The following is a 25,111-nucleotide window of genomic DNA, read 5'->3' on the forward strand; positions in this document are numbered from 1 at the left end:
TACGACCTTCCGGAGGTCCCGTGAGAGCGTGCGCCATTACGGATAGTAATTCAATTAAAAACATAAAAACATTGTCCCAATTCAGTCAGAGCGAAGGGCGTTGTTTTAAGCGAAGAGCGTTTTATTTTTCCCCTTAAATTCAGTCGCCGGACGGTGAAAGCTTTTTTCTGGGGGCAGCTACTGGCAGCCACGTACGGCCAATCACAGGACACTTTGTTGTGTCGACATGCCGTGTTGTTTTCCCTCGCGGTTTGGAATGTTTTTCCTTTTCATTTTTTTTCTCTTCCTTACGGAAGTACGGGCATTTCCTTAAATTTGCGATTCTTTCGCTTTCCTGCGCGTTTGGGCACGCTATGGCGATTTCTTTACCAAACTCCGCAAGCCGTTCGCTTTGGACCAAACCATTTCATGTAAATAGAGGGGGGGGATTGTTACCGTACTTGCAAGCCGTTCGCTTTGGACCAAACCATTTCATGTAAATAGAGGGGGGGGGGATATAATTTTAGATATAGATATAGTACGGGCATGCCCTAGTATTCACAAAGATACCAATGGGGGAGGGCCTTGAGGGACAACCACAAGTCACTTGAACAGGGCAAAAGGTGGAAGGCAAGGAGATAATGGGGGCGGGCTGGACAGCGCACGTGGACATAGGCGCACGATGGGACAAAAGCACATGAGGAGAAAGGAAAATAAAAGTTGTTTTTTTGTTTTTTTGGGGGGGGGGGGGGTGGTGAGGGTTGCAACGTCAGACAAAGAGTAGATGTTCGGGGAAGTTTGGGGGAGAAAGGAAAATAAAAAAACCAAGCAAAAACAGTGAAGGAAGGAACAAACTTCGACGGGGGAAGCCCGAGGCTGAAAGGCCGCACACGCGCGGCAAACAGAAACGATTAATTTATGAAAGATAAACACTGAGAAACTTCCAAGGGGCACACTATAGGTTCACACACTGAAAGATACATACAGTTTCGACAAAATACAATTGTGAACAATGACTTAACTTTGAAAACGTGGAGACCGTGTGGAGCTTCGAAAATCCGTGACGTCGTCTCCAAGATCAAGGTTCGACTCAAAACAAATAAAATACATTTTCATTCATCAAATAAGTTAAGGTGTTAAGGCTATTCTTAGGCTAAGTATTAAGGCTAAATATTATATATTCTTAGGCTAAATATTAAGGCGAAGTTAAGGCTAATCGCGGTCGATAAAATGCGACCTGTTTCTCAATTCACAAAAAAATGTCCAGTGAATTCATGTTGTTGTTTTTTCTTTTCGCAGCCAAGGTCTGTGAAATCGCAATTTTTCAGGGGCGCAAAAAAAATTCGCGAGCTGCGAGCTTGACACATTTATAAAACCAATCTATTACAAGCCATGCAGAAAACAGCTGGACATACGCAAAATTCTACGAGCCGAGAGCATAACCTGATAAGACTGTACAGTAAATACAGTACCGTACATTCACTGCTGTGTACTTTGCGTTTTCATGCTTTCGCAGCTGAAAATTTTAGCCGCACTTTTCACGAGATATCCCACCAGATGTATAAACAAGTCACATCCTCCACAAATTATAGAGATCAAATGCTTTAATAAACCGATTACAGTTTGCAGTTTATGGCAAAGCATCCTCAGCGATGTTACACAATGAAAACGCTCCGGGGGAAGTTCCACCAGGTGTGCAAACAAGTCAACCTCTGCGAGTTACAGAATGCAAATGCATCATTAAATCTATTCTTAAAATTACCAGACAGGCTCAATACCCACAATGCTCACAATCGTACAAATAAATACAGATTGTGTCCTCGATCTCGATCATTGTTCGCGTTCCGTTGCTTTGACCTTTTGACTGTCTCTCTGCTCATCGTTCAATAATGGCTCCCAAAGGGAAGACCAGTGCCGGAGATGAGTCGACGACCAAGAGGCAGAAGAAAGTCATGAGCCTTAGCCAGAATGTGGAGCTGCTCGACCACCTTCCGAGAGAAGAGAGTGCAGCCTCTGTGGGCAGGCATGATGGCGTGAATGAATCCACCGTCCACAACATACCGAAGAAGAAGGCCATTCATGAGAAACTTTCAGCGAGCACTGTGTCGAATACCAAGGTGGTCACCCATGTCCGGAATGTCCACATGGAAAGGATGGAGAAGACTCTCAGAATATGGATCGAGGCCAACACGCAGACGAGGGACTTCATGCTGAAAACCATGATGCTGAACCCTTCCCTAAACATGCTCATGGAGGACGAGTTGGATGCCATTCCAAAGGTTTCCGAGGAGGAGGAGATGGTATTTTAAACAGTATCAGCGTATTTTAAACCAGAAGACAGGGCAGCATGTAAAATTTTAATGCAAGAAGACAGGGCAGCATGTCGAATCACACAAACGTAATAAAAAAATCTACAAACAAACAAACCAAAAAAATACCTATTTTGGGGGGCAAAACCCTGGCCCCACCAATGACCCATATACCTCCACTTCCATACACCTGAGGAACTTTGCCAAGGAGGATAATAATAATAATAATTCATTTATTTTGTATAGCGCTTTTCCAGAAGCCCAAAGGCGCTTTGACAGAGTGGCAAACATAATGCATAACAATACATGAAAACAACAATTGCAAAAAGACAAGAATCAATAGGGAAATATTTAAAGCAAAAGGAGGGAGAAGGAGAAGAGATAGTCAGGGGTTAAATGCTGTGGGTTGAATGTTGAATGCAGTGTTGAACAGGTGGGTCTTTAGTGATGTTTTGAATGTGGTGAGTGAGGAGGAGTCTCTGATGGTGTGAGGTAGTGAGTTCCAGAGGGTGGGAGCAGCGATGGAGAAGGCCCTGTCCCCCCAGGATCTGAATTTGGTCCGGATGGAGGGGGTCAGGAGGTTGGTACCAGCAGAGCGGAGGTTGCGGGTGGGAGTGTGTCTGGAGAGGAGGTCAGCCAGGTAGGATGGGGCCAGGTTATGGAGGGCTTTGTATGTCAAGAGGAGGATTTTGTACTGGATTCTCTGGGGGATGGGGAGCCAGTGAAGCTTGTAAAGGACGGGGGTGATGTGGTCACGGGTCCGGGAATAGGTGAGTAGACGGGCAGCGGAGTTCTGAATGTATTGGAGTTTATTGGTGATTTTTGAGGGTGAACCATAGAGGAGGCTATTGCAGTAGTCCAGACGGGAGGTGATGAAGGCGTGGATGAGGGTTTCTGCAGCCGTGGAGGAGAGGGATGAGCGGAGACGGGCAATGTTTTTCATTGGAGACTTCATGACCAGCCCGTCGTAGGCCGACATGTTAATGGCAGGCCATGATCTGTCGGTTTGGAGCCGGACACACATCTCCCAACATGTACCCGATGACCCAGCTGATAATACGACGCACTTCCAGGCCTACATCATCAAGCTTCACCGGGAGTATTAAAAAAAAATTGGAGGGTGAAAAACAGGGGTGCGCTCAATACACTGTCAGGGTTAATACACCAGAAAATACGGTACCCCCATAACACCAAAGTGGATTTTAAAAAATTAACAACTTTTTACAAAATAATTTAAAGTGAAATAGAGAACTATCTCATATACATAAGTATTCAACCCCCTGAGTCCATACTTTGTAGAAGCACCTTTGACAGCGATTAAAGCTTCGAGTCTTCTTCGGTAAGTAACGGCTTTGCACATCTGGATGTGAGACTTTCTCCCATTCTTCCTTGCAGATTTGCTCAAGCTCCGTCAAGTTGGACGGTGAACAGCATTCTTCAAGTCTTCCAACAGATTCTCAATGCGATTAAAGTCTGGGCTTTGGCTGTGCCAATGAAGGACTTTCACGTTCTTGTTCTCAAGCCATTGCAGTGTTGCTTTGGCTGTGTGCTTGGGGTCATTGTCTTTGCCACAGGCAAAGGTCTTGTGCACTCTGAAGCAGGGTCACCTCAAAGCTGGAAGAGTCTGGGTAGTTCCATATTCTTTCCATTTCCTCATGATGGAGCTCACTGTGCACCTGGGAACTTTCAACACTCCAGAAATTGTTTTATACCCTTCTCAAGATCTATGCCTCCTCACAATTCTATCTCGGAGTTCTACAGACAGTTCCTTGGACTTTATGGTCGCGTTTCTGCTATGACATGCACTGTCAACTGTGGAACCTCATATAGAAAGGTGTGTCTCTTCTTTTTAAATCATGCCCAATCAATTGAATTGCGCACAGGTGTACCCCAATAAAGTTGTGGAGACATCTCAAGGACGATCAAAGGAAATTGGATGCAGACGAGCTCAATTTGTTAAAAAAAACATTTTTTTTAAATCCACTGACATGTGACATTGTGTGTAGATCAATAACAAAGAAAATGTGAATTTAATCCATTTTAAATTCAGGCTGAAGCACAAAATATGAACAAAGCCAAGTGGTATGAATAACTTCAAGACTCATTTCGTGCAACACACCCTGAAAATCAGAATCTCATTTCACACCACATACATAATCATGACACCTTCATAAACTAGAACGGCACTCAGGAGAGCGTATCCCTCCCCAAGGTGAACAGTTTACGTTTTGTATCCCAGAGTAGACCAGAAAATCACAACACAGAATAACATTTAATCAAAATCATCCGTCCACAACTTTATGGGATATTCTGCTGTATATTGTTTTTGGCCCTATCTTCCAATGGTGAAGAATCACTTTTAAAAATATCGTTGCTGGATCCGAACCCGGATCTTCACCAAAATATAATCATTTCGTCCTTGTCACATACGCTACCTCTCTGCCAAAGTTCATCCGAATCCGTCCACAACTTTTTGAGATATCTTGTTCACAAACAAACAGACAGGGGTGAAAACATAACCTCCATCTACCTTTTGTGGTGGAGGTAAAAATACTCACTTCAAAAATATTATGTCCATCAAATTGAAGTCCATCAAATAATTTCATGAACAGGATGCCAAGTGCCCACACATCGACTGGGGGACCATCGTAGCCATGCTCTGTGATCTCTGGTGCCATATAGCCAGGCCTGTCCCAGTGAGGATACATTTTTTTACCATGTATGAAAGGTTTGGCCATGCTGAAGTCGATGACCTTGATGTTCCACTGAGAGCTACAAAGCACGTTTTTTAGCTGGAGAACAAACAGAAATCAATATGTTAAAAAAACATTAAACCTTTGGTGATAAATTATATTGAAGGAAAGATGTAAATTTAATTGTGAAGGGAAGGAAGGAAAAAAATTCCAGAAAGAGAAAAGTAAAAAAAAAAAAAATCCTCCAACAATTTCAGTCAGGAGTTTGCATAATATGGAGTAGGGGGAAGCGAGAGTAGAAAGCGAGGTTTACAAAAGATATCCAATTGAGGAGTACAAAGTCGCAGGAAGTGAGACTTCTTGAGCTAAATGACAGGAATCGAAGGCCACAAGATGTGGAGTTGTGAAAGGAAAGAGAAACTCAAAAAAGTTTCGCAATCTCGGTGAGGGACAATATCATATGAAGAGAAAAGGGCGACCTGAAGCAGGGATTTAATGAATAGTGTTCTGCGTGGATCGAGATTAGGGATGGAAGAGTAGTTAGTCATGTATAATCACGCTCCTGGTGTAACGGAAGAGTAAGATTGAAAGGTTCATGAAGAATTCAGAAAGTATTGTGGTGAGGGAAGAGTGCTGATTATGGGTGATATTAATTTGCCAGGGATAGACCAAGTTCAGAAACAGGGAAACGGCAGAAGGGGAATTTCATGATCAGGTCCACAATTGCTTTTTAATGGAGTGTGTCGATAATCCCATGAGAAGCGGAGTGTTCGACCCCTTATGAGGTAATAATCTGAATAAGGTGGAGAAGGTTAAGGTAGAACCGCATTTATGGACAAGAGACCACAACATAGTGTGCGTCAGTGGATTATGGGACCACCGTGAATAGATATCAAAATTAAACACAAATTCCAACAGTGGGTGGCTGTCTTTTTCACAGACCACAACCGAGCTGGAATGGGTATATAATTTTGATTTCTTACTTTCTATTTATATTTATATCATTATATAATGAACATAAAAAGGGTCCATATGTGACAGATACAGCTCTCTTTCCACCATTGTAGGTTTTACCCAGCAACATGAATTTTGTTCTTTCCTGCCCCCTCCACTTCCCACTCCCATTCCTTCCTTTGCTGCACCAAAAATGGTTTTCATTGCAGTGTCAGGCAGAACGTATCACGGGCTGCACTGGTGCAGTTGGTTACCTTTATGTTCCTGTGCACAATGTTCTGGGCATGCAAGTACTCAAAAGCATCAGCCATCTGGAGGAAGGAGGAGATTAAATATTCAAACATGGATACAGATTGTGGTTGTTCAGATTTTAAAATTTGCAGTTCAATTATTTCTGTCATATTTCAAACCACGACATAAACATCCCAATGAGGGTGAAATGAGGAATGGAATGGGTATTTTACCAACTTCTGCTCCAACCTCTGCTCCAAATGGTAACCACCTTCTGCTCACCTGTTTCATGGGAAACCACAGCTTTCTTTCTGTAAATCTCCTCAGAAAAAGAATTTGGGAAGCGAGTGAACCTGCACACAGCAGACAGAAACATACACGGGCAAGACAATAAAAAAAAAAAAAAAAAATGTGTGTACAGAATCGAGGCTTGTGTCGAGCAAACACATCAAACATGAAAACATACAGACACATAAAACATACAATGAAGGGAGCATGAGACAAGAGGCGGAGAGAGGGAAGCACACAAGCGCAAAAACAGCAGAGAACAAGGACGGCGGTAGATCTGTGGAAGGGAGAGGACTGGGGGAGGAGGGAGTCATGGGGGGGGAGAGGGGTGGGGGTACCATGTATAACGCAAATGAACACTACTAGGAATTACAGGAAATAAGTTAGAGATTCAAAGTCAGATTTGGAGTGTTTTATCAGGGGTAGAAAAGATCAAGGTATTGGATGGGGTAAGATAAGAGATGGTGGTGAACAGCTGTTTTGAAGACCTGGAGGGATAAGTGGGATTGAATAGAGAGTGGGAGTTTGTTCCAGAAGTGAAAGAAAAGAGGAATGAAAGAGTGAAGGTGAGCAGAGACTCTTGATTTTGGTCGTTTCACCAGAAGAGGGTTGCTGGCAGATCTTGTGCCTCCTGCAGGAATATTTGGGGGACAGAGCACCGACAGACCTGGGTGAGCTAGGCCAGAAAAGAGTTGACAGAAGACAGAAAGACCACCAACCTGCCTGCGGTGAGCGAGTGATAGGCCCTCAGAATCAGCTTCATCACTGGAGATACCAATGATTCTGAAACATTTGGATTCAACAGCGTGAAGCCGAGATAGGTGTGAGGCAGGAGCACAGGCCAGAGGGGATAGGAGTATTCCATTGAGCTACGGATTAAAGCTTTGTACATGGTGAGGAGCTCAGAGGTGCCCAAAAAGGACCTCTCACGACAGAGGATGCCCAGTCGGTGACTGGCTTTAGAGACCAGCTTGGAAATGTGGTTTTCCCAAAAAAGATCTTGGCAGATAGTGAGACCCAAAAGCTTGAGCGACAGAACTTATTTGAGAGGATTGCTGGGCAAGTAGATGGGAGGATTGCGTAGCGGTATTTTTGGAGAGACAAAGTGAGAGTGTGAGATATGCCAGGATTGGAAGACATGTCCCACTTGTTTGATCAGTTTGTGGTTTTATCCAGGTCTGCAGAGTGAATAATTTTGCATTTCTGAGAAAACAGGAGGAGAGGAAAAGTTCTTTTGCTTTTGAAGATTCGAATGTTTCATTGATAAAATAAACACAAAATGATAAAGATAAAAATTTGCTTGCAAACTCAAAGGTCATTGAAGAGCAAGGTGATGGAGGGCCACAGCTGGATACAAGTAGGGGAATGAATGAACAGGAAGAGGGGTGGGTGAGGTGGAGAGAGAGAGAGAGAGAGAGTGGGGGTGGGGGTTAACACAAGACACTGGAAGTGAAGGATAGAATGATAAGAGGGGTTCATGGGCAAAGACAAAAGATTGAGGAAAGGATAGAGGGTGACATGAGATGTTGGTGCGCCACCTGCGATAAGTCTTGGAGGGGACAATGTGATTGAATAGTTTCCAGAGGGCAGTTACAGAAATGGGAGAAAAGAGGAACCATAAAGTGTGTGTGGAAAGGCTGCACTTTGAGTTTAACCAGGAAGGGATTACTGGAGGAACTTGGGCAGTGAAGGAACAGGAGACTTTTCAGTATCTTCCAAGACTCTGTCTTTTGACAGGCCGCATAAATGAGATGAGCCACTCCGTCTGTCACGTGAGGAACTGGCAATGTGTTTCAGCCTCATCACATAACATGACAATAATGTTGAGAGCTTCTTATTTAACAGAAACCAAATCAGTTTGTGATGCTGCCATCTCTTCACTGAAATGAGAGGTTGCACAATCACAAACGGGTTTACTGGATCCTGTGGAATATAAAGCTCTCACGAGGTCTCCATTGACCAACACAGACACCTTGTCGGCTGTGAGTTTGAGGAATTATTTGGAATGATGGAAACCGCAGCTCAGTTTGGAAGACAGCTTTGAAATGTGATCCACATCATGGCTGATGGTGAAGCCTATAAAGTCAAGAAACCGAACTACTTCCTGTGTCTGACCAGGAAAATAGATCAGTTGGTTGTTTTTGACAATTGTGCCGGAGTGACGGTGAAACTGAGATTTGTCAGAACTGAATGAGATGGTCCAACAATCAGAACATCATAATTCATGTTTTCTAATGACTAAATCATTTAGCTGCCAAAGTAAAACTTGACTTGATAGACACAAACAGTGGATTTTCAGCAAAATGACATTATAATCCTCACCTGCTTCCACATACTCCATAACGAGGACCATGCGTTCATTGTATGGATCTTTCGTTGGGACGTCGATCAACTTCACTGAAAGGAAACAAGATGGTGGAGCACAAGTTAATATGGCATAAGAAACTCATCCAAAGTCAAACACCTTTAAACGACATGATAAACATGTACATTGCGTGTGATGACAAGTTGTCAACAGGTGAGCCTCAACATCCTCCTTTCACCATCACCATTCATGATCTTGTCTGTAAACATTTGGGCAGAACCGCACCAATCATAATTACATCGATTAAATAAGCACAGGTCAGTGCAGGAAGGGTTGAGACCGGTATACAAATGGGAACAGCAAGTGGGGGTGGGGGAGCATGGGGAGGGCGGGGAGTTATCTGGGTAGTGTTTGTACGGATCACAATTCATCATTGTATCGAGTTGATTTAGGTTCAGTCAAACAACTGATTATAATTATTCCGATAACAAGACATTTGGCAAACACACAACTCATATTCGGTTGGCAGAGAACATTTGATTTGCAGTGTGTTGGAGTCTCATTATTAATTACACAAAAGCAAATGAAAGAGGAAAGCAAAGAACTGATAAGAGGATCCGGTTTCCAGTTACTCTTCTTCTCTTCGGTTGTTGACCACTTTTGTTTGTATCGTGGGCACATCACCACACAATTTGAGTGCCTGTTTTGTTACTTTTACATCTTGCGCTCAGCAGTTCGTTGTTCTTTTCACACATGGTCAATCACCATCATTGGACCTCATGAAGCCTGGTGTTGAAATTGAGCCCCTCTTATGGTTAAACTGCCAAAGTCTAGGCTCTCTGCTCACCTTCACTCTTTCATTCCCCTTTTCTCCCGCCTCTGGAACAAACTCCCCCACTCCCTTCAATCCCACTCCTCCCTCCAGGTCTTTAAAACAGCTGTTCACCACCATCTCTTATCTTCCCCCATCGGAAACCTTGATCTTCTCTACCCCTGGTAATTCACCCCAGAGTCCTTGCAGTGTTCATATGTTTTATTCCTCTCCCACCTCCCCCCAAGTCCTCCCGATGTCCCTGCTTTCAAATGTTGTTTTTGTGTCCTTCCCCCTCTCTCCCAATCTTGTCTGCCACTCCCCTTATTTTTTGTGTTTTGTGTCGGTCTGTCTTTTTGTGTGATTAATGTTAGCTCTCTCACGAGCCTCGATCTTGTATACAAAAAAAAAAAAAAAAAAAAAAGATGATAAAGAACCATCCCATTTCGGCCTCAGAAATTTCCTGGCATCAAAATCAATTTTTAATGTCACCACGGAGTGCAGGGGATGTTGCAGAGAAGAACGAGTGGTCACATGCACTTGCAGGATGCAAAATAAATGAAATACCTCAGCTGGGACATTTGTGCTAAGAAATTAACAGTACAACAACTTTACCTGCACGAGTGTGCATGTTCTGGCTCGGAGGTTGGAAAATCGAAACAGATAGCTTCTCGTCACCAAATTTGTCATCCGAGTCCTTTGTAACCATAGCCAGGTCCAAAGCACAAGAAAAAAAGAACAGGACTTGGACTCGGATGGTTAGACTCGGACAGCTTGGACTCAGACTCGGATTCGGAATCAGACCAGGTGAACTCGACTACAACACTGAAAGTGGTGGGACGAATCATCCTGGATAGGTCGCCACTACAACGCAGGATATGACAGCGTGCAAGCGATATTTCTATTTAAGAACGAGCAATCCAAAAGCGGGCCGACACGATGGCCTGGAGCTCTGGATGTCCGCAGACTCGCCTCGTGGCCGTCTCGCCTGGGTTGGAAACTCGGCCCAGCTATAAACTATGATCCCGGTGTTTCACAGGCAGGGTGGTTCAATAATTGTGCCGTCCCATGGAGGGAGGTTAAACTAGCATCCCATCTACCACCCTCTTGAGATGTGGATGAGTGTCCACCCCCCTGAGCTAATACTTGGTGGAAACACCTTTGACAGCAATGACAGCTGTGAGGCTATTTACATATAAATAAACATTTTGCATATGGAGTTCATAGAAGTGATCAGAGAATTTGCTCATTGGAGTGATCATCTTCTGTGGAATTCTATATAGTTAGGCAGCTGAGCAATTTTTGTGGGAACGACTTTACAAAAGTACCATTTTTATTTTAGTGGTTCATTGGACCATATGCAATAGAATTAGGACCGGAGGCAAGACATATACAGTGTTTAACTTTTGCGTAAATACGACTCGCACAGCATAATATCGAGCAATACATTTATGGAAATAAATCATCAGCTATTGGAGTTAGACTAAAATCGTAAATACATAAATTGTTGGACAAATTACCTTGAACAACATGTTGTCTGTTCTCAAGCTATATTGTCATTCCATCCTTGTAGTTGCATCCATGTTAGATATATGAGAGGTGCGCGAGTCACAAGTATAACACATTTGTTTAAACACTCGGTATTATATTACTAATTATTATTACATGGAAGCGTAAGATTTATTATGCAGGCATGCATAAGTTTTACAAATAACACTGCATGTAATGAAATAAAACTTAGCCTCCTTGTTGAAAATATATACATAATTGGTTTTTGTCCTTGGTTTTTGTGCAATAAAAAGGTGAAGAACACTGTATATTTCTTGCCTCCGGTCCTAAATCTATTGTATATGGTCTAGTGGACCACCAAAATTAAAATGGCGCTTTTGTCAAGCCGTTCCCCATTTTCGATAAATATGCTGCTAAGCTGCCTGACTAATAAGATCTCAGCATCTTCCACAGACTTGCTCTATGAACACGATCGAATTCCTTCTTGAAGTCAATGAAGTTGAAAGAAAGAGGTGTATTCCATTCTAAGCATATATATCATTATACTTTTGATAAAATAACATTCAAACTTCATTAAGTTTGAGTGAAATCCACACTTACTAATGTTTGGGTGATTTAGCGCCTTCATGATCGAAGCTTCACGGCAGAGCTGCAAAAAAAATAAAAAAATAAAAAACAATGAGAAAAGAGAAAGAGAAAATCAAACAAATTCCTTCTACAAGCTGGATAAAAGTTAAGTCACACCATCAGAATAACCACAAGATTGTAACTCACACACAGAGACGGACAGCCTCAGGGGCCAAGAGACAAAGATGTATCACAGACAAAAGTTCTGCCAGGACAGTTCAGGGGTTTAACTGTGTTCTTACTTCAGCAGTTAAAACACCACCATCTCCACATAAACACAAACTTACATGCATTGAATATTTCAAAGATCTTGCCTTCTTCAAAGCAACCTGAAAGTGGGGACAAGAGATCGTATTATAAAATCTCAGCTACAATGCAGGAAAATGAGTAGAACAAATGATGTTGGTGTGTCGTGATGTACAATTATTATTTCTGTTTAAACTGAAGTGAACGTTGGAGCTGAATGAGAGAAAGGAACAACTTCACACAGACGGGAAATAAAAAGGGGAAGAGGTAAACGATTACATCAACACACCACAAGTGAATCTAGTCGAGTGGTAGAAATTGGAAGAAGAACAAAACATTGAGGTGCAAAAGAAAAAGCATTGTTTATCTCATCAGAAAGAGAGAACACACATTCAGATGCAGGAGAATTTCCTGATCCCTGAGCTCTCATCCTTCCTTCTTCCATGTGTCTCTCGGGCATGTCCCTCTACACTGCCATCTGTGTTCTATCTCGCTCTCCCGTGTGCTGTTCCCTCTCCCAAAAAGTAAAATGAAGACAGAGTACGTGTACCACAAGCTCGTACCACTTCTGCTGAGTTGACATTCTTTGCTTTATAAACAAATCCAGAACTTCCTTCTCCAATTTTGTAGATAACCTCCCACTTCATGAACTGAAAACAAAAGCACAAACAGAGCTTCACAACAATGCTTCTGAAATAAAACAGAAATAACAAAGCCATGTTTAAATGATTATTTCACATCAACTCGATAATTATCATCATCATCATATTCATGTTCCACAGCCTCGTCAGAGCAGATGCTTGGCCACAATGCTGGTCACGTCACCACTCCGGCTCAGGAAGCTCGGGCACGAATTTGAAAAGTGCTTTGGGTGCCAGCGATAGTTTGCCTCCTCTTTGTGAAGGACACCATGGGATCTTTAATGTCCACCAACTAATTCCGGCTTAAGGATGAAAAGTTTTACGTCCACCCGAGGGACGGCACACACATTGATGAATCACACGGCCGATGAAACACCGGAATGACAGTTCATAGCTGGGTTGGGATTCAAACCCAGGCTAGGCAGCTCACATCAACGACTAAGATATCTCATGGGAACTGTTGAATAAAATTAATTGTTTGCGAACGTAATTTGTGTAACTGAATGGATTTACTTGAGCCTCGACCTGTTGTTGCAAACCCTTAAGTTTTAATTGCATGTTTGAGCTCCATTAATACAAATAGTAATCAGCTTTAATTGTGTTCTATCGAACTTTCTAGCCGAGCAACTATTTACTCAGTGCTTTCGAACTGACAGGTCATAAATTAGTCTAAAGGCAAATGGTTGTTGGGGCAACCTGCCTGCTCGGATCAGTTCCAGAGTTTGGCTTAAGTTTCGACTCGACAACTTCTCAAACTTGTTATCACTGAACACTGGTCAGTGGTCAAGGTCAGACCAGCCTCCCTAACTTTGTCCACACCTGGTGAGCTGATAATTAAAATTACAAAACATTTTTTCTCCAAAGGACCATCTCGGATTTCATGTTACTTTTGAAAAGGATTGAAAACGTTAACTCACATATCAAATGATTTAGTCCATAGAACAAACATTTAATAATTAGCAAGCGTATAAGCCTGTAAGAATAGTTCTGAAGCTATTATTAATAAGTGTTGAGTTTGTACAAGGTTGTGCACGTCGCATCCCACGGGAAAAACGAGATTATCACTTGGCAATGACACTGAAGGAATGCTGTTCCCGAGGGAAATCTAATGAATGTACACTTTCTTTCTTTTTTTTGACACTGGAATCAATCCTATTTGATTCAGTACACATATGCTTTGTGATATAACTGTATTCTCCACAATCACTGAGAATTGTACTCTCTGTGATCCAAATCCTCCTTCCCAAGCTGATTGGAGTGGGCCACGATCTGGTCTTCATCACGAACCCAGTTTTTATCTTAAAAGTCACAGAACTTGTTTATACTGAATTGCAAGGGCACATTTTCCACATTTCAAATCTGGCCTCCAAAGCCAGTCGCCGACTGGGCATCCTCCGTCATGCCAAGTCCTTCCTTGGCACACCTGAGCTCCTCACCACATACAAGGCTTTCATTCGCAGCTCAATGGAATACTGCTCTCCTCCAGGCCGGTGCTCCTGCCTCTCACCTCGCTCAGCTTCACGATGTTGAAACCAAAGCTTTCAGAATCATTGGAATCTCCTGCGATGAAGCTAACTCCGAGGGCCTTTCACTTACTCACCGCAGGCAGGTTGGTGGTCTTTGTCTTCTACCGACTCCTCTCCGGCCTCGCTCCACCAGCTCTCTCTGGGCTCTGTCCCCCAAATATTCCTACAGGTCGCACAAGATCTGCCTGCAAGCCCCTTATGGTTAAACTGCCAAAATCAAGACTCTCTGCTCACTTTCACTCCTTCATTCCTCTTTCCTCCCACCTCTGGAACAAATTCCCTCACTCCATTCAATCCCACTCCTCCCTCCAGGTCTTTAAAACAGCTGTTCACCACCATCTCTTATCTTCCCCCATCCTAAACCTTGATCTTTTCTACCCCCGCTAATTCACCCCAGATCCACTTTTTTTTTTTCTTTTTTTTCCGGAAATTCCAACTTCTTTCCTGGAAGTCCTTGCAGTGTCCATATGTCTTCTACCTCTCCCACCTTCCCCCAAGCCCCCTCCCTCCCCACATTTCTCTCGATGTCCCTGCTCTCAAATGTTCTGTTTGTGTCCTTCCCCCTCTCTCCCCATCTTGTCTACCGCTCCCCTTATTTTGTGTTTTATGTGTCAGTTTGTCTTTGTGTGATTAATGTTAGCTCGTTCACGAGCCTCGATGTTGTATACAAAAAAAAAGAAGAAAAAGTGGCGACGTTAGGAACGCGTCCCACGCTTATCTTATTAATGCTAATGACAACTAGAACGACACTCTTCGACGTCATGACATCGACCGATATGCCTCCACCCATATTATTGCAACATAATACATACATGTACAAAGTTTGATTTAAATCCATTCAGCTGCTCTCAAGTCCTGCTGTTGGCTTAGTGGTTAGGGTGCCGGCTTGGGATCCGAGGATCATGGGTTCAAATCCCGGTCGATCGCTGAATTAACGCCAGGGGGGTTGACTCAGCCCGTCATCCTTCCGAGGTCGGCAAAATGAGTACAGGTTAACTGGTAATTCCATGTGTGTCGCAAGAGTTGACTAACAGGGTTGGTGGCAGGAAGGGCATCCGGCCATAAAACATTGCTTCAAAAATGGGACCATGGTGCTCGAAAAAGGCCAACGCCTGCTCTGCAGGGGAAAATGGCCTCGGAAGGTGGTTCTTCAGCTGCTCTCAAGTATCACATTTTTACCTTACATGACCTCTGACCTCACCAAAATCACAAAATCACCTCACATCTGACATTTGATGCTAAAATAGAATCAGTTCATCTTTGCATCATAATATACACTTATACCAAGTTTAGGCAAAATCCCATTACTGATTCACACGTTAGAACAGTGACAGATTTTTACGGCGCAGCCAATAGGGCAAAGCCATCGAGAACAATGTTTGTCCATCTGTATGTATTTCCCCTCAAACGTATACCAATCAGAGCTGAGGATCTGATCACATGACAGGGTGAAGTGATTACGTCTGATGTCATTACGGCGATACAGTGGCTGACTCTACACACTCTGGCATTTTGATTCCAATTTCGGTCAGGCCAAACATATCGTCCAACCTGTCATATATCACAATCACCATGCTCTACCTTTACGCTCTACATTCAGTATGAAACACAAACAAACCGATTGTTAAAATGATCATGAAATATCAAAAGCATAGGCGTTACGGCTCTTCCAACAAAACGGTACGTATAGGCCTTAGGCTTTATGCCTCACCTTCGGTTCGCTTCAGACAAATTAAGCCCAGGTTTTTTAATACAGTGGTGTGTCGTTTCAGTGGTATCGTTTTCGTAATAGTAACAATAATAATATAGTAAATATGACCATAACACTTTAATCCCAATGTCGTGAACACATAGTTAATGGATGAAATGGTGTATGGTTCATGAATCGATGATAAGCGGTGTACGGTATGAACAACCGCGGAAGTAGGGAATTCGCCTCGGTTTTTTGACAGCATGTTATTAACCCAACCCTTGTGGGGTATATAGATTATAGTAGATCTTCCCTCAGTTCTGGAAGTAAAACTTATCTCACGGATGTCGGGATTCCTCTAAATCTCTTTGTTTAATGTTATAAACAGCATTAGCGACTGTTTAAAAAGCTAATCAAATGTGTTTGTCGTCCATAATATTTTACAAGCAGGGCTACGCCGCTGTTAGACTTTCGGTCTTCTTTACTGAAGGGAACCTCTGACCTTTGACCCCAAAAATTTAAATCAGTTCATGTTTACATCATGATAATACCTGTACCAAGTTTGATTTAATCCCTTCAGCTGTTCTCAAGTTATGACATTTTTACTTGACATGACCTCTGAACATTGATCTGTTGATACCACAATCCAAGCAGTTCATGTTAGCATCATCTATACCAATACCAAGTTTGTTCAAAATCCCATTACTGGTTCACGAGTTGGTGCAGCAACATAATTTTTACTTAACATGATCTCTGAACTTCAACCTCTTGACTTGAAAATCGAATCAGTATATCTTTAAATCATTAAACATACCTGTGCCAAGATTCAATTAGATCGCTTCAGTCGTTCTCAAGCTATAGACCCATCACAGAATTGGACCTTTGACCTCTTGACACTAAAATCAAATAAGTTCATCTTTGCATCACAATACATATTTGTACCAACTTTGGTCAGAATCCCATCACTGGTTCACAAGTTATCACAGGAACAGGATTTTTACCCAACATGCCCTCTGACCTTTGGTCTTTGACCTCATGACCCCAAAATCAACTCCATTCATCTTTAACTCATTATACATACCTGCACCAAGTTTGACCAAGATCCGTTCAGACCTTCTCAAGTTAACGCGGTAACGAAATTCTATCTTGGACGAATGCACGGACGAACGGATGGTCATACGGACGGATGGACGGACAGCCGGACGGACAACATGAAAACATCCGCGGAGGCATAAAAATTATTTTGATTTACGTCGTTTTGATCATCGTCGCACTTTTGAGAACGCATCCCCAATGCAAACTGAACTATTACTGTAAAAAGGGAATAGAATGTCTTGCTTACCAAGACCTGCCCCCAATTGTACTCTTCATGCCCCTCACCGTCGGGACTCTCATCAATGGAAGTATTGTAATCACTATGAGGACTCTCATCATCTTCACCATGATGGAGAGAAAATCCTGGAAAGAAGAGGCAAAATTAACATAAAACAGATATTGTGACAGAAAAAGATCAATGGACAGAATATCACGTGTTCAGACGTGTGTGCACTGTGCAAATTAGACATCAATTTCACAAATTAGTCTTCGTCTTCTTCTTTGCCAGCCAGGTGGTCACACACCATATCCTCTCGTAAGAGGTCAAGGGCTGAGAACATGCAGAATCGGCCCAAGTCTTTCAGGAACTGGTTGGCTTGGCCTGACATGATTGTCGTGGGTAAAGTCAGGAACTTGTAGTTTACTCAGGGTGCCGGCGTTGACTTGACAACTCTTCATGAAAGACACCAAGAGATGTTTAATGTCTCCAAACTAATGCTGCCAGACAGAATACCCAGCACAAGGTCCATCTGAGGTACCACACATTTGTGACCAAACACACGACCTGTGAAGCACCATTTGATTTTATGAAACGGATGCAATCACCAGGAAGGACATTGATCAGATTATGCTTTCCACAGTTGGAAGTGAGGGGAAGCTGACATTTCTGGCATTAACCCTTCGTCGGACCAAAAAAGCCAAATATCGTCTGACACAGGGCCTCACGAGCAAGACTAGCTCTTTATTCGACAGTGCATGGTCAGGATGAGAAGTAAATCAGACCGGACAGATCAGAGGTAAATTCGCTACATCTGTAAAGCCCTGTTGGACACAGCACAACATATAAATGGAGGATTCTCTTCAGGAAAAGAATAAACGAATAATGGTGGAAAAACACACACAGATGCATCTGAAACAGTGTTGGACAACAACGAAGAAGGAAAATTTAGGTTTGTAGATGGATATTAAAGGGATTTATATTTTAGAATCAGACAAAGCAGTCTTCTTCCACATTCATATTTAGCACAAGACTGTGGAGTAGCAAGCATCATTGGCTGAGAAGGAGAATATACAGCTGATGCCCTCTGCTGGTCATGGCAGTAATTTGGAATTTGTACATGGTGCCAGAGATATTTCGCCTACTCTTCACAAAGGACACCATGTGATCTTTAACACTCACCACCTAATGTTGGCAGACGGGACACCCAGTTTAACCACCATCTCACGTCATCCATCCTACTGACCATGATCTTTATGAACCGCATTAATCCTTCCCAACCCAAACCTATTACTTGCTTCTTTCCTCCAACTCATTTATCATGTCGTTTTACATTTTCATTGAAATTGATTTGCTCTCTCACCATCATCTGGTACCATCTGCGATCCAGAGGTTGCCTCTTTCGTATCACCATTCAAAAGTTGATTCTGCATTTTTAACTTCCTCATCTATTCTTGTCTGTTCATTTTAATGCTTGCCTTCCTCCTCTTCCATCAATATTACCAATCAGAATTTTTTTGTATTGGTTGAGGTGATGCTCAGCTCAGCTTGGCCAAATATTACACATTGGATGCCTCTGCACTATAGTTACAACTGTGACCGAGTGAAGCTGTTGAAACACTCCCATGGCGTTACTGGAAGAATGAATGAATGAATGATCATTTTAAGGCCATTTTCCCCGCTAGAGCGGGGGTTAGCCTTGCGGGCCCCATGACAATCATGGTTCCCTGTTTGAGGCAATGTTTTTATGGCCGGATGCCCTTCCTGACGCCAACCCTTAGTCGCCTCTTACGACGCGCAGGGATACGGTGTACCTATTCTATACCGGGGTACACACCGGGATCATTCATCCCAGCAAGCTGGTACTCAATTTTCCCGACCTCAGAAGGATGACAGGCTGAGACAACCCCCTGGCGTTAATTCAGCGATCGACTGGGATTCGAACCCAGGATCCTCGGATCCCAAGCCTGGACCCTAACCGCTAAGCCAACACCAGGCCAACACCAGGCCAACACCACCAACACCAACCCTACTGGAATATGAAAACAAAAAGTTTGGAGCACGGATGGTAAAGATTACTGTGATGAGACTATGAGAGTAAAGTTGTTTGTGTCACTGTCATGAGGAACAAGCAGCCACCACTGACAAATTGAAGAACAAACAAAACAACAAGGAACATTTTCAGGTCTCTCTTCTTGTATACACAAAGAATTAAGTTAAGCACCCCCCCGTTTTTTTACAACCTCGCACATTACAAGTTTGTTGTCGTCAAAACAGTGTAATATACCCATGATATTGCTATATTTTCTGGAGAAGTGATATTATGGTCACATAAAAACATAACAATCATGCCGTTTTCAATATTTTATTCTGAATAATTTAAGGTGAAATTTTTTGGGAATTTTAGGCATATTTTCACCTCAATTTAAGTATGGAGCTATAGGTCCATCACGGACAGTGTGGATGACGTTTATGTTTTCTAACGTACAGTCATTGTTCTGAGAAGACCTCTAGCGATCTTTGCGTCAATAACGTGTGTAGGACCCACGTGATCGGATCACTGACTCAACCCTACGTCTCATAGACCCTGTAAGCCGTCGTATGCGTTGCTGTGGCAGGTTGTTCCATTCCCGATGTAATGCACGTTCCAATTCATCCAGATTGGCTATTGGAGGGACCATCTTCGCAATTTGTCGTCCCAACATGTCCCAAACGTGCTCGAGGGGGTTCAGGTCAGGACTGTACGCAGGCCAGGGGATGGTTGTCACAGCACCTTGCTCCATCCGATCACGTGGGTCCTACACACGTTATTGATGCAAAGATCGCTAGAGGTCTTCTCAGAACAATGACTGTACGTTAGAAAACATAAACGTCATCCACACTGTCCGTGATGGACCTATAGCTCCATACTTAAATTGAGGTGAAAATATGCCTAAAATTCCCAAAAATTTTCACCTTAAATTATTCAGAATAAAATATTGAAAACGGCATGATTGTTATGTTTTTATGTGACCATAATATCACTTCTCCAGAAAATATAGCAATATCATGGGTATATTACACTGTTTTGACGACAACAAACTTGTAATGTGCGAGGTTGTAAAAAAACGGGGGGGTGCTTAACTTAATTCTTTGTGTATACTTGCAAATGAGATAATAATGTATTTTGTGAAAATATTAACTCTCAAAACTCACCAGTTGACGTCTGTTCCTCAACAGATACATCTGATAATTTAGACTCAGCATTCCTGCAGAAAATAAAGATTTTGTGAAGCTGTCGTTAAATAAATGTCATAAGTAAGAAACAATGTAACAATAAAAATGCAGTGGGGAAGGTGATCAGACTGCATCGGTTCATTGCGTTTTCTACATTCAGACAGCAAACCATACCCTGCACTGTGCTGGCCCACCAAGTATCTTCAAAAACACTTGACAATGAAGCCAAGAAATGTCACATGGGTGAAGATAACCAAAGAGTATGTTTTTTTTAACCACACTTTTTTCTTTACCCTTTCATGTCCCAAGCTCCCACACTCACCTCTGAGCTGTCCAGCCTGGGATATAATCCCGGCTCAGCAATATACTGTCATATTACTATAATTCACCAATTGTCCGTCCGTCCGTCCAAAGGTACTGCAAAAACGGCTCAACCGATCGCATCGATATTTTGGGTGGGTATTCCTGGGACACCTGGGAGTAAAATAGGCTGTATTGTTTTTCCAATTTTTCCAATTTTCCAGTTTTTCCAAACACGATGGAATAATATTTACCGATATGAACAGTGATGTGGCTTTTGTTGAAATTCTACAAATACTATTTGTTCTCCGTACAAGGAGAGAGTAGTCCGACTCCTGACAAACTCTTCCTACATAAAAGTGCGGCTCTGAAGTAACACAGCAGCGTGTGCAAAGCGACTGAGAAATAGGTGCAGTGGCGGCTTCCGTGTTACAGACTCGGCGCGCACTCTTCACACATCAACGTGCGACTTCGAAAGACGTGCAGTGGCCGCTTCAGTTTTGCAGTATTCAATCTTTTTTCAAAATGGACGCCATGTCCTGTTTAGATTTTGATGATTTGTGTGTGATATGATTCAACGAATGTTTATATGAATCGTTTAAAATTTTAAAAAGCATTCAATTTCTGATATTTTGCCTTTTCATTTGGGCTTCCCAATTGAAGCCCCGCCCATAGGGCGGGTACCGTTGCTCGTCCTGGTAATTCACAGACAGCGTGATTCATCAATGTGAGTGCCAATCTTCGGATGTATGTTAAACCTGCCTGCAAATGATGTTTTCCACAGGCACGTGCAGTATACTAAAGAAGATTCATCTGCACCTCAAAGAGGCAAGTGCTTTCATGGAGAGTCGAAACAACCCAACATTTCATCAAAATTCCTCTTTCAAATACAGTACTCACTTCCAGCAATCCTCCACATTAGCAATCACTGACTTTGAAAGTCCAGATTGGATGCATGAGGGAAGTGAAATGCATGTAGTGCATCTAAACTTTCAGAAGTTTAAACAAAGAACTAACTGAATGAGTGATAGGAACCGAAGAGTGGCTGTGAATGGGAAGGTGTCTGCCTGGAAGGATGCAATTAATGGAGTACCTGAGGGATCAGCACAAGGACCGTCATCATTAGTGACTAAACTGACACCAATCACTGGCTTTACTAGTGGGGAGGGTGACTGTGACACCCTGCCAGGACTAAAAACAACACCTGACAAAGGGTGGATGAGCTCCCTTCAGGAGCCAACGCCCTTCCAGTAAGGAGATGGGGTCTCTTGAAAGACACCCATTGGGGGTAGGAAAATTAATTTTTCCATTGGCCGAGACACTTCCTCCCTTCTGCACAGTGGTCCTGTGAAGAGATTTCCGTATTTCAGGACGAGGTGAAGGTTTTGAAAGTTTTTCCTCTTCTTTCTCCTTGTAGCTCTTTTCATGTTGTGGCTTATAGCCTTGTTTTGGGAAAATAGTTTTTTAAATAAATATTCTTCAAAAACGAAAAAAAATACTCAAAGTTTGCATGTTGCCTAAGGGTACCCCAAGTGTGGTTTCTGTCTGGGTAGCATATCTGTGGGAGTGGGTTCAGGATGGGGAGGACACCCCAATTATTTCTCTGTAAATGTGTGTCGTATAGTCCCACCCGGTGGTATTGGTATCCGGTATGACAAACAATCTTCTTCTTCTTGTATGAAGAAAGTTTAAACAACTTGATAATGCGCATTCTAGTATGTTGCAACCTGAGTGAGAATCATTCAAAGTGTTTGATTGTTCATTTTAAGTGCAGGTTCAAACTAAAGCATCCAACACAGCTTCACAGCAAAATGGAAGTGATTTTTGCTGGCAACGTATACAGTACAAGCAGCAAGGTTGCCTGACGAAGGTGCAGACATCCAAGCAGATAAAAGATGACACGAAATACGGCAGTGTTAGCTCCAATTTCCTTAAAGGAATACCATTTCTATTGTGGTGATCAGAAGGGATATTTTTCTGATGGGATATTTTCTCTTACTTACAAGGTATGCCATCCGTAAAGAATCGTTTACCGTGGGAGTTGTTGTATGCAGATGATCTGGTGTTGATTGCAGAGAGTATGGATGGACTGAAGGAGAATATGAACAAGTGGAAGGAATGTATGGAGGTTGGAGGCGAAAGGTCTTGAGGTGAATATCGGAAAGACGAAGGTGATGGCAAGTGGTAAAGCATGTGGTGAGGTGGAAAGAACTGGGAAGTGGCAATGTGCTGTGTCCAGGAAGGGTGTCGGAGTGAACTCCATTCAATGTACAATGTGCGCTGAGTGGGTTCATCGAAAATGTAGTGGTCTGAGAAGGTCATTAGTGTGGCAACTCCATTCAAGTGTGAGGTTGGCACAGAGGGAGCTGCAGATGGAGGAAATGTTGAGTTGGATATTGGAGACCGCATGAAGGTGGAAGGTGTGAAAACATTTTGCTACCTATGAGACATGCTGAATGGACAAGGTGGATCAGACTCGGCGACAGTTGCGAGAGTGAGATGTGCATGGAAGAAGTTTCGGGAACTGAGTGACGTGCTGACGAGGAGGGGAGTATTGTTGAAGCTGGAGAGAAAGGTGTATGCTGCATGTGTGAGAAGCATTATGATTTATGGGAGCGAGACATTGGTAATTAACTTAGAGCAGCAAAGAAGGCTGGAAAGGTGAATGGTTCAGTGGATGTGGGGAGTATCGTTGAGAGAGAGGAAGAAAAATGATGCATTGCGAAAGATGATGGGAATAGAGCCTGTGATGGATGTTGTGAAGAGAAACAGGTTGATATGGTTTGGTCATGTGTTGAGGGAGGATGAAAGTGACTTGTTGAGAAGAGTGACGGAAATGAATGTGGAAGGAAGTAGAGGATGGGGAAGACCTAGAAAGATTTGGCAAAAGGTGGGCAAAATGGAGAAGATTGTCATGGGGCCCGTAAGGCTCACCCCCGCTCTCGCAGGGAAAATGGCCTCAAAATGCCTGCTGTTGTTTGTTGTACTTACAAGGTACGCTCAGTGTGACGACAAGGCTTCTTCTTCTGAACATGTTTGATGAACTTGTGCCTAAGTTGAAAAGGATTGAAAAGTCAGTTTCTCTGCATTTATTTATTTATCCAAAAACAAGTTTTAAAAAGTCAACAGGAAGAAAAAAAAATTCATTTACTTCAGACTTTTCCAAAGAGTAGGTTTCTTTGGTTTGGTGGACGGTGATGACTGGTACACATGCGAAAGCTGGCTTGGAACGTCTTGTGAAGCAGGAGACCCATTCATATTTGGCTGCCTGAAAAAGAACAGAACACATAAATCCACAACTGAATACAAATGTGCTGAACCAGATATCATATAATACATTCTACATTTCAACAACTGACACCACACTGTCCCCTCCACTAAACATCACATAAAATAAACTAGAACGGCACTCAGTAGAGAGCATACCACAGCCAGGTGAACAGTTTACGTTTTGTATCCCTCCGGTAGGTTGTATCTGGATCCAGACCTGAACCAAAATATCATCAGCTTGTTCTCGTCACCCAACCAATTTATGCACCTAGTTTTGTCATAACTCATCCATGTCAGAAATCATCCATAACTTTTTAAGATATCCTGCGATGTATCGTTTTTGGCCATATCTCCCAATGGTGAAGAATCACTTTCAAAATTCTACTTGCCAGATCCGAATCCGGATCTTCACCAAAATTGAATAATTTCGTCATTCTCACAAACACTAGCTCTCCACAAAATTTCGTCCGCATCAATCAACAACTTTTTGAGATATCTTGTGCACAGACAGACATACAAACAGACAGACAGGAGTGAAAACATAACCTCCATCCACTACAAAATGTGGTCTTCATTTCCTTTCGGAAATACCATTTATATCGGTAGTACGTTTGATGTCATGACATTCCAAAGGGATATTTTCTCTTACTCACATGTTATGTTCAAGAAAGCCACAAGGTGTCTTGTTCTTTTTATCACGTTTCAGATTTGGAAAAGACCCCGCAGAGTTACATCCAACACATAACATAACCCTAGAGTTCAGATATTTCCACAGTTATTGCTCCGTTAGGTTACCCACCCTCGTACCAGGGGAAAGGGAGATACGTTGTGATTGTGGTTTGAACCTTCCCCATTGTTCTCTTCCACATTCCCACTCCTTCATTTCCTTCAATCCTCTTTCCCAAACCTTCATTTACCTTCAATCCTCATTCCCAAACCCTCATTTTTCCTCTCCATATTCGAACCTCATTTCCAAACTCGAATTTACTGACACCTGCACTTGAACTGATGCCATTTTCAAGCACCCATTTTCAAACCAATATATCCTGACACCTGGATTCGAACCCCACGTGCCCAAAGGAATATTTTCTCTTTCTTACACATCATGTGCATTGTCACCACAACACTTGTTCTTCTTATCATGTGTGGTAAACTTTTGCCTCAGTTGAAAAAGATTGAAAAGTCAGTTTATTGTACATTTGTT

General features: G+C 42.6%; 1 protein-coding gene across 1 annotated transcript in view; it reads right to left on the reverse strand.

Annotated features, from left to right (window-relative positions):
* The window catches only part of LOC137428380 (uncharacterized), a 59,221-nt gene extending 50,964 nt beyond the window's left edge, over nucleotides 1-8,257 (reverse strand). The window contains exons 1-4 of the mRNA XM_078777416.1: nucleotides 8,124-8,257; nucleotides 6,438-6,519; nucleotides 6,190-6,246; nucleotides 4,847-5,080 (exon numbers count right to left, since the gene is read on the reverse strand). Coding sequence (XP_078633542.1) covers nucleotides 4,847-5,080; nucleotides 6,190-6,246; nucleotides 6,438-6,519; nucleotides 8,124-8,257 — 507 coding nt within the window. The remainder of the gene's footprint in view (nucleotides 1-4,846; nucleotides 5,081-6,189; nucleotides 6,247-6,437; nucleotides 6,520-8,123) is intronic.
* Between the last annotated feature and the right edge of the window lie 16,854 nt (nucleotides 8,258-25,111).

Source organism: Myxine glutinosa, chromosome 5, assembly GCF_964187855.1.
Source record: "Myxine glutinosa chromosome 5, kmMyxGlut1.1, whole genome shotgun sequence".
NCBI lineage: Eukaryota > Metazoa > Chordata > Myxini > Myxiniformes > Myxinidae > Myxine > Myxine glutinosa.